General features: G+C 42.5%; 1 protein-coding gene across 1 annotated transcript in view; it reads right to left on the bottom strand.

Annotated features, from left to right (window-relative positions):
* P2RX3 (purinergic receptor P2X 3) overlaps nucleotides 1-10,289 on the bottom strand; it is a 36,321-nt gene that overhangs the window by 8,956 nt on the left and 17,076 nt on the right. The window contains exon 8 of the mRNA XM_020974575.2: nucleotides 9,166-9,302. Coding sequence (XP_020830234.1) covers nucleotides 9,166-9,302 — 137 coding nt within the window. The remainder of the gene's footprint in view (nucleotides 1-9,165; nucleotides 9,303-10,289) is intronic.

Genomic DNA, 10,289 nt, shown 5'->3' with positions numbered 1-10,289 from the left:
TGGAATGGGCCTTAGAAGGTGATAACTATTTGTTGTTTGATGGATGAAATGTCTGAACTGGGAGGGACCTTACAATGTAGAATGTTAGAGCTAGGAGGGACTTCAGAACATAGGATGGCAGAGTTAAGTGAGACTTTAGAACACAGATCATGGGATTTAGAGCTGGAATGAACCTTACATGCCCTCAAGCCAAACTCACTCATTTTACAGAGAAGTAAACAGAGGCCAGAGAGATTAAATAACTTGTCCATGGTCACACATGATCTGAGGCAAGATTTGAACCCAGGTCTTTCTCAGTCTGAGTCCAGCATTTGCTTTACTATGACATGTTGCTTTTCATGGAAAATAGAATGTCAGAGTGGCAAGGGATCTTACAACCTGAAATCTAGAACCTAGAACATCAGAGCTAGAAGGCACTGGTTAAATCACCCAGTCATGTGGATAATGAGATCCTTGAAGGTCACGTAGTCCAACCCATTCCTTTTATAGATGGGGAAATTAAGGAACAGGGAAATGTTTTGCCCAAGGTAAAAATGGCAGATTCAGGATTCAAACTGCAGTCATCTCATGCCACATTCAGAACTCTTTCTTCTGAACCATTATGCCTTCTCTTCTCACTGTATGGATGAGAAAACTGAGACCCAGAGAGGTTCAAAGTCCTACAATTTGATGTTCAAAGTCCAACAATTAGTAGTAGAGCTGGGTCTACCCAAGTCTTCTGATTCCTGGTCTAACGCTCTGTCTGCTATTCCCCAGTCTCTCATTTCTACCTGCTTAACTATGTCCTGTCCCAAGTGATTTTCAAAAGTTGATACAATGTATTGATCTAATTTTTTATCACCCCAATGATCAAACTCTCTTATTTTATAGATGAAGAAACTGAGGCATACTCAGAAGCTAGTGAGTATGTAAAACAGGACTTGAACCCAGGTCTTCCTGACTTCAAGTCTAGTCCCATATTTACTCTGCCAGGCTTCCTAAATAGCTGGTGCCTTATTTTCTTCTATATCACAATGCCTAGGTAATATACTTGTACCCCCTTTTTACAGACGGGAAAAATGAGGCTTAGGGAAATTATATGACTCCTCTGTTATCTCATCTTGGCATGGAGGTGACACTAGTTTCTTGATGAGTAAGCCCACAAATCACAAGCTCTGGCAGATCCTACCAAGCTGGAAATCATTCAAGCACAGACCCATGGATGTCCAGTTCAATGGTGGAAAGGCTCCCAAGAAGGTTAGATGCAGGCTCGTGAACTTGTCAGCCACAGGAACTCTCTAAAACTGTCTTTACGTCATCAATGGGGTGGCAATCTGCTCTGGTAGGGGGAATACCCATGCTGATGAAATCATAAATTCTGGAAGTATTGAACCATGTAAATAAAAATCATTCTGTGAATTTCCCTGTAAGATTCCCGACATCTGTTTAGAAATGTTCCATCAGGTGAGCATCCCGATGTGCGGTGGGGAAAGTGGTATATGTGTGCATGTGTGTGTGGGTGCTTACTCAAAGCCTGGTGCCTTGGGCCTAGAAAACTGCTACGTGAGGTGGTAACAAGCTGCCATATTCTACTTTCAAGGGAAAACTTGGGCACTGAGCTGGTGTCTCCAAGCAGAAAAGGTGTCATTCACGGCAAAGCTTTTGCCTTTTGAAAAAGGAAATTTGTCATTTGGAATATACTTTTGGGGACTGCCAGTACAACAGCAAGAAAAGATACACTGTGAAAAGGACTGTTCTAAGGCTGAGTGATTTGCTTTGAGCAGAGCAGGCTGAGTCCCTTGTCTTAAAGAAGTACTCCAAGTGAAGGTTATCCCTGAAGTCACCAGGAAAGCATCTGACTTCCTTTTGGGTGAGCTCCACTGTCACTGAGTAAGTGTTCAATGTGTTTAATAGGAATGTATATGTATAGCCTATATCAGATTGCACCGTCTTGGGGATAGAGGAAGGAAGGGAGAGGGAAAAAAATTTAAAACTCAAAAGCTTATGGAAGTGAAAGTTGATACATCAAAATAAATTAACAAAATTTTTTTTTAAAAAAGACAGCTCAGAGCTGGAAAGGACCTTCAGAGATGGTCTTGCCAACCTCTTCATTTTACAGATGGGGAAACAAGGACTCAGAGAGGGAAAGACTCATGGGATCACAGATGGAGAGCTAGAAGTTACCTTAGAAATTACTGAGTTCATTTCATAGACAGGGAAACTGAGGCTCAGAGAAGGGAAGAATTATAAGATCATAAATTTAGAGTTTGAAGGGGCCTTTGAAGTCAGTCTTCTAATGTGCCCTTCTCAGTTTCCAGATAAGGAAACTGATAACTGGAGAGGAGGATCACAAAATCATAAATTTAGATTTAGAAGGAAACAAAAACCATCTATTCCAATTATCTAATTTTACAGACTGAAAACTGAAGTCCAGAAGGGGGAAGGATCATAGGACCATATATTTAGAGCGGGAAAGGATCTCACATCATAGAATTATGCGTTTATAACCAGAAATGACTTTAGAAGTCACTGAGCCTCTCTTATTTTATAGATGAAGAAACTGAGGCATACTCAGAAGCTAGTGAGTAAAATAGATTTTGAACCTATTGAGGCTTCCTGACTTCAAGTCTAGTTCCATATTTACTCAATAGCCAGTGCCTTGTTTCCTTCTATATCACAATGCCTAGGTAATATACTTGAACACCCTTTTTACAGATGGGAAAAATGAGGCTTAGAGAGATTATGTGACTTGTTCCAGATCATGCTGGTAATGAGGGCAGAGTCAGCACTTGCACCCAGGTCCTCTAACTTCCAATTAAGTATGCCTTCCACAATGCTATGCAAGGCCACAGAACTAGAAAGTGGAGGACCCAAGACTTTGAATCCAGACTCCAAATCCGAGGCTTCTTCCATGACAATGCATTGCCATCCAATAATGGAAGAAGGCCATGATTGAAGAAACGATTCTGATTCAGGTCTTAAACAATACTGAAGTACTACCTTAATGATCCCAACCCTAAATGTATCATAGTTGTTCCCCCCCGCCCCGGTCCCCAACAAGAGGTATGGATTTTAAGAGAAAAGAAGCAAATCAGAAGGAAAAACTCATCTTAGGCATATAGCAGAGCATATCAACTGTCATGAGTATGCCCTGTGTTAATGCAACTCAATCTCCCACACTTTGTTGACTGACTCTCTCCATTCTATCCTCTAGCACCATGTGTTAGGAATGTATGTTTCTCCTCTCCAATCCATCTTCCACCTAGCTGCCAAATTGGTTTTCCTCAAGCACATCTCGCCATGTCACTGCCCTGCTCAAGAGGCATTGGTGATCCCCTTTCATCTAGAGGATCAAATACAAACCTTAGAGCCCCTCGCAGTCCTGGTGCAGCCTCTCTTTCTAGACAGATGCACCGTCCCCTCTTCTCCCCCAACAATGGACTCTATGTTCCAGACAAGCTGACCTACTATTTCCTACTCTCTGTACGAGACATTCCACACCTCCCATCCCCTGTGCCTGAAACCGTCCTCTGCCCTCCACCTCGTAGAGCCCCTCACTCCCTACAAGGCTTGGTGCAAAGGCATCTCGGAAAAGATGCTATTTCTGATTCCTCCGGCTAGTGCTTTCCACTCTAGCAACCCAACTTATTTTCTATTTACTTTGACTAATTTTCGCAGCGACTAATCAGCATAAAGAGGGTTTCCCCACCAGTAGATTGTAAGCTCCTTGAGGGGAGGGAACTTTTGTGTTTGGTTTTGTATATTCAGTACCTAGCGAACAGTAGGCACTTAATAAATACTTGTTGAATGAAACATTGACCAGTGCTGAGCTGGAGACCTTTGAAGATCCCAGAGCAACAAAGCAAGACTCAGTCATTTTCATTAAGGCAGGAAAGTGGACTGGTGCATCTTAGAAACATTTCCAACAATAAGATGAACCCAGATAGGATTTCTGGCTCATCCGTAATCAGGCAGTAAATTAAATGATGCTGGGCTGTTTTGTTCTGTTTTGTTTTTTGCCAAGCATCCTAGTCCATCCAGGTTTTTTTTTTTACACCGTAAATTTGAATCTGACAAAGGTTACTGCAGGCACTGATTGAGGGGCCATTCTTACAGCAGCCTGTTCACTGGCAAAGACAGCCTTCATGCTATTTTCATGGAAATTAGCCATATGATTGCTCTTAACACAGACAGTATGGATGCTGGATGGAGAAGAAAAATAAAACTCAGATTATAAAAAGGCTAATCCAAGCCAAGGGCAGACTTTTTCTCCTCCCTGTCAATTGGCCTTAGATCTTGCTGAACAGAATGTTTCCGAATACAAACCGAGCAATGCCAAGCTTCATTGCCTCATGAAAGCTGCTATGGTTGGCTTCCAGCAAAAAGGGATTGCTTAGAAACGCCGATCACACAAGAAGTACTGAACTGCTACAGAAGAGGTTTTTGTCCCAGAAATCAAGAGAGAAAATCCAAAATTTCATATAGATATTTTTTCTGCCTGTGGAAATTAGAGTCTCAAGAAACAAGAAATTAGACTTTGATTTTGCCACTACTGCGTCTGGTGCTGTTGCAGAGAGTGCCAGGCCCACAGGGTAAGAATGGGTGCAAGCTCTCATTTCACCCTCATCTGTCCTCCATCACCTTTGGAGCTAGAGGACACTCCAGCTGTAATGGACTCTATCCCTGGGGTGCGGGTGGGGCTGTAGGGGAAGAGGCCCCAGGCTGGGAGTCAGGAGATCTGGGTTTGAAGTCTTGTTTTACAGCCATATGGCCCTGGCAAAATCACTTAATCTCTCTCACACATCAGTTTTCCCAGTTGTATGAACTAGAGAAAGACAGCGTGACACAGTGCGTAGAAAGGAGGGCTCAAAGCTAGAAAGACTGGGGTTCAAGTCCTGTCTTTGTCACATACTAGTTGCGTGACCCTGGGCAACTCACTAAAACTCTTAGTGTGCTAGGCCAGAGGTGTCAGACATGAGGCCCTCCCTAGTGTGGCCTGAACCAGATTAAAATATAATTGGGAAATATTTAACAACATGAATAAAAATATACAAGAAACAATAATAGAAAGGGAAATCCCATTCCAAATAACTACAAAATGTATAAAATACCTGGGGATCAAAATAAAAATACAATAGAACATAGGTAATGCTAATGTGTGGTTTTCTAAGTTAATGTGCCCTCCTCAGGGATTCTTATGTATGGTTCAGGCACTCCTGCTTCTATTTGAGTTTGACACCACTGATCTATGCCAACTGTGTAAGTTGTAGAAAACTTGGTGATCTGTTTTAGAGGAGGGTTTTCTCACCAGAAGTTCTTACTCCAATGATAAAGGAAGGAAGGAAGGAAGGAAGGAAGGAAGGAAGGAAGGAAGGAAGGAAGAAGGAAAGAAAAAAGAAAGAAGGAAAGAAACAGAAAAAGAGAGAAAGGAGAGAGAAGAGCTAGAGAATGGAAGAGAGAAAAAGGAGAGAGAAAAGAAAGACAAAATGAAGGAGAAAAAGAAAGGAGAGAGAAGAGACAGAGAACAACAAAGAAAGAGGGAAGAAAGGAAAAGAAGGAACAGAAGGAGAAAAAGAAAAGAAATGGAGATAATAATTTTTGCTTAGCTGTTCCTGCCAAATTAGCTAATTAATGTAAAAGTGTTTTGCAAGTATAAGTTATTATGATGATACATACTATGCCATCCTAATCTAATCATGCAAAGTATAATGGGAGGCAGTGTGACAGAATGTTAGCCTTGGAGTCAAGACAACATGGGTATGACTCACACCTTGGACACTTAATAGCCATGTGACCATGGGCAACCCATTAAAGTTCTCTGTGCCTCAGTTTCCTCGTATGGAGAAGACACAACATTTAGCTTCACATGGCCACTCCCCTAATGAAACTCAAGGTCTAGGAAGTACTTATCTTGTTCCACACCAGGAAGGAGAAGAAAAGATATCCTAAACCTCTTGTAGGATCAGAAGATTTAGAGTTGGGAGGGAATTCATCCACTCCAACCCCATCATTTTACTGATCAAGAGATCAAGCAGGAGGTGGCAGAACCAGGTGAAGAACGCTGATTCCCACTCCTAGATTTCTCTACCACACAGATTAATTCTCATTGAGATCAGTCCCTATAGCCTCCTATGTCCCCTACTAAACTAACTCACTTTTTGGCCTCATAGAATGTCAGAGTTTGAAGGGACCTCAGAACAGAGAACATAAAATGTCAGCTTTGGAAGTGGCCTTAGAAATCTTCTACTCCTCTCCCCTCATTGTATTGATGAGGAAACTGTGGCACAGAGAAAAAGATTGACTTGCTCACCATCCCACAAGTGGCAGAGCTGAGATTCAAACCCAGGCCTTCTGATTCCAAATGCAGAACTTTTGGAAGGTTTTCCTGACCTCACATCTACGTCTGACTCTGCATCCCCCCTTGATCCTGGTTCTGCCTTCTGGAACCAAGTAGAACAAGTCAAATCCTTCTTCCATATGACAAGACTTGAAATAATTGAAAAGAGTTACCATACCTATTTTCTTCCCCAGGCTGTTTTAAACTGGATGGAATCCCCTTACCACCCCACCTTCCTAGCTATCCTCTTCTGGATAATCTCCCACTTATCAGTGTCCTAAAATATGACTTCCAAAAAGGAACCCAACTCTACCGCTGTGTTCTGGAGAGGGCAGAGGACTTTGGGACTATCGGTGACTTTGTTTTGGACACTAGTCTTCTCTTAATGCAGCCAAGGAGAAAATTAGCTTTTTCAGCTGCCATGTCACACTGTTGACTCAGAAAGAGCTTGAAGTTCACCAAGACTCCTATTATTATCCATCCATCATCTCTCTGCCTAACTCCCCACACACCCACACACCCACACAGTAACACCTCAGTTAACAGGGATGGTTGGAGAACAGGGTGTTCTAACTAACCAAATGGTCCCATAAACCAAGGGTTAATCCATTTATATGGTGACAACTGGCCAAGGCCAGGACCCAGTGAGCATGGCATGGGGATGAAGTGACCCACATCTAGAAACTGCTGGAAGACAATCACCCCCGACTTAGCAAATCTCTCAGTTTTAGACTTTTAGCACAGCACTCCTCCAACCACAAATTTTCCCAGCTGGATCCCTACCAAAACACTTGGAAAAAGGCCCCAGGATGACACAAAGCTAGCTGGTTGCCCAGGCTAGTCTTGCTGGAGGGTGTCAGTTAACGGGAGGCTGTCTGGAGGCAGTTCTAAGTGTCTGTTGTTGACATCTTCATGGCAGAGAATCACAGACATTTCGAGCTTGAAGGGACCTTAGCAAACATGCCTCTGCTTCTTGGCTCCCTCACTAGACGCTGAGCTTCTTAGAGGAAGGGCTTTCCTTTAGAACTAGGTAAGCGCTCGAAAAGCACCAGTTATTACAGAGCAGACAATGTTTGTGAAGCTCCTTGAGCTCTGGCTAGTCAGACCAATGCACCCACTTTAATTTAGTTTGTACCTAGTAGAATGGCTAGTGTTAAATATTCCATGCTACCACTGAGACTGTAGAGAAGCATACTAAAGTTTCATTTTCAGAAATGACATGAAGTATCATTATAATTTGTTATTATTAGTGCTGGGATTTGAATTCATGATTTGAATATCTTAAGCATCTTTCTTCTAGAGTGTTTGAAGGGTCATCTAACATCTCCTTTAATCTAAGTGAGGTGTTTGAGGAGATCGAACATTAGGACACTTTGATCAGAAAGGGGAGAGGAGTCTGGAAATTGCTTGGGTTCTTTAGTGATGTAGGCCAAGAGTCAAGTCAAATAAAAGAGGTCTAATCCCTCTTCCACAGGGCACCTCTTTGAATACTTGAAGATAACAAGCATGCCCCCCACTCCCAATTCATCTCTTCTTCAAGTTAAACATCCCTAGTTTATTTGATTCTCATATAAAATGGCAGAGCCTTGAGCAAGTGATTTTCCTCTTAGAGCTTTTTCTTTATCTGGGAGATGAAAGAGTGGAACTTTCTAGATCTGGAGTCAGGAAGACCTGAGTTCAAATCCTGCCTCAGACACTTACTATCTGAGCCACCCTGGGCAAATCACTTCACCTTTTTACCTCACTTTCCTCATCTATATAGTGGGGACTATAATTATACCTCCTTTTTATGGTCATTGTGAAGATAAAATAAGATGATATTTGTAAAATGCTCTGTGAACCTTAGAGCACAATAGACAGTAGTCATTGTTATTATTTAAGGTGTGCAAGGTTCTGTATATACATGAGCTCACTCCATGCTCACAATCTTGTGAGGTAAGTACTATGATTATCCTCATTTGATAGACTAAGAAAAATCTCAGAGAGATCATGTCATGATCAGGGTCACACACCTAGCTGTCTGAGGCAGGATTTGACCACGTGTCTTCCTGATTCCAAATCCAGTATTTTGGACTTTCATTTTATGAGAGGAGCCAGCCACATTCACTTCACTCCCGGGTTAACTCATTCTCCTGGACTTCTCTACCTCCCTCCCTCTCCTACAGCACTGCCCCACTGGAAAGGTCCCCTGCCCTGGGGCTTGCTCTTTGATTGATGAATCCCTAGCCCTGAGACAGACTTTCATGAAGATCCCCACAAATGCAGTGACTCACTCTCCAGCCTCCCCTACTTTCTCTCTGTCCTACTCTATAACATGTATCATCTTCTCCTGTTAGAATGCAAGCTCCTTGAGGGTAGGAACTGCCTTATTTGCTTTTATCTGTATCCCAAGAAGTTAACAAAGAAGTACCTGGTTTCTCTCTCTCTCTCTCCTCTCTCTCTCTCTCTCTCTCTCTCTCTCTCTCTCTCTCTCTCTCTCTCTCTCTCTCTCTCTCTCTCTCTCTCTTCCTTTTCTCTCTCCCTCTCCCTCTCTGTCTCTCTGTCTCTCTCTCCTATCCTCAACAGAGCATCATTCTTTTGATTCTAACACACATGTATGAGAGTCATTGCCCAATAGACAATTGTAAAAAGACATAAATGGCTTTCAAAAGCAGAAATATAGACAATCAACAACCATATGAGAGTCTGTGCCAAATTACTAACAAGAAAAATGGAAACAGAACTCAGGTTTTCCCTCACATAGACCTTCCTATGATCCTATAGATGCAGGGTCTTTTACTCCTTATTGTTGGTGAGGATGAAGCTACTGGGAATAGCACATCTCTGCTCCAATCCCTCCATGGAATTACCTGAAGTTGTAGCCAGGAGAGACACTGCTCTTCTCAGAGATACCATCAAGCCGGGTGAAGGAATATTTGGGGATGCACTGATCTGAGGACCTGTCCAAGTCACAGACCCAGCCAATCTTGATGCCCAGGACTCCTCCCTGAAAAGAGAAACTGGATATTAATATTGTTGTAATAATTATTAAATAATAGTAACAACAACTAGCATTTATATGGTGGTTTCAATTGGCAAAGCACCTTAAAGATGTTATCTCCTTTAATCCTCATAGTAACCCTGTGAGAGAGATGCTATTATTAGTACACCTATTTTATAGATGTGGAAACTGAGGCTGAGAGGTTAAATAATCGGTTCCAGCTCACATAACTAGTATCTGAGCCAGAATTCAAACCCAGCTCTTCTTGATTTCATGTCTACTGCTCTGTCTATCCACTATGTCACCTAGGTGCCCTAAATATATATAAAATAAGAAAGAGTTACTAGACCCATGATTTTTTTTTGTATGAGGAAAATGGGGAGATGGGGAAATACAGGTTGGCCCTCACCCCACCAGGGTCACATAGCCAGTATGTTCAGGAGTGGGACTTGAACCTACATCTTTCTGGCTCCATGGTCAGCTCTGTACTACACTCCCCTGCCTCTCAATTATGAGCACTCTCATGCTTTCTCCCAGCTTCCCTAGACGTAATTGGGCAGCATCTTGCTTCCTGTCTTTAGATGGGGGATTTGAAGAAAGGGAAATAATTTATCCCAAGGACCTCAATAAAGAGGCCCCACAACTAGGCTGAGGCTTCGTGACTCCTTAGCTCCCAGGTCTGGGAGTCCTGCCCTACCAACCACATTATGTGAGAGAAAAAGATACCAAGGTATGACCTGTCACAATGCCCAACAAATACTGGGTGTTTAATTGTTTCTTGACTAGTCTCCATTGTTTGGGGGACCTTGTGTTTTTTAAACATTCTTGGGCATTTTCAATGACTCAACCACTCTCAAGACAAAGAGTGGGTGGGGTCTAGTCCCTTTCCCCCCACTGCACAGAATGAAAAACAGAGGCTGACAGCTAGCAGTGCCAATTGATCTAGTCAAAAGATGCCTAAAGAATAGAAGTTGGTGGGCTGGGGTCTTGCCC

The sequence above is a fragment of the Phascolarctos cinereus genome, unplaced genomic scaffold (genome assembly GCF_003287225.1).
Source record: "Phascolarctos cinereus isolate Bilbo 61053 unplaced genomic scaffold, phaCin_HiC Scaffold_9;HRSCAF=440, whole genome shotgun sequence".
NCBI lineage: Eukaryota > Metazoa > Chordata > Mammalia > Diprotodontia > Phascolarctidae > Phascolarctos > Phascolarctos cinereus.
Note: the sequence above shows the minus strand (reverse complement) of the source record. Positions and strands in the feature narration are given on the sequence as shown.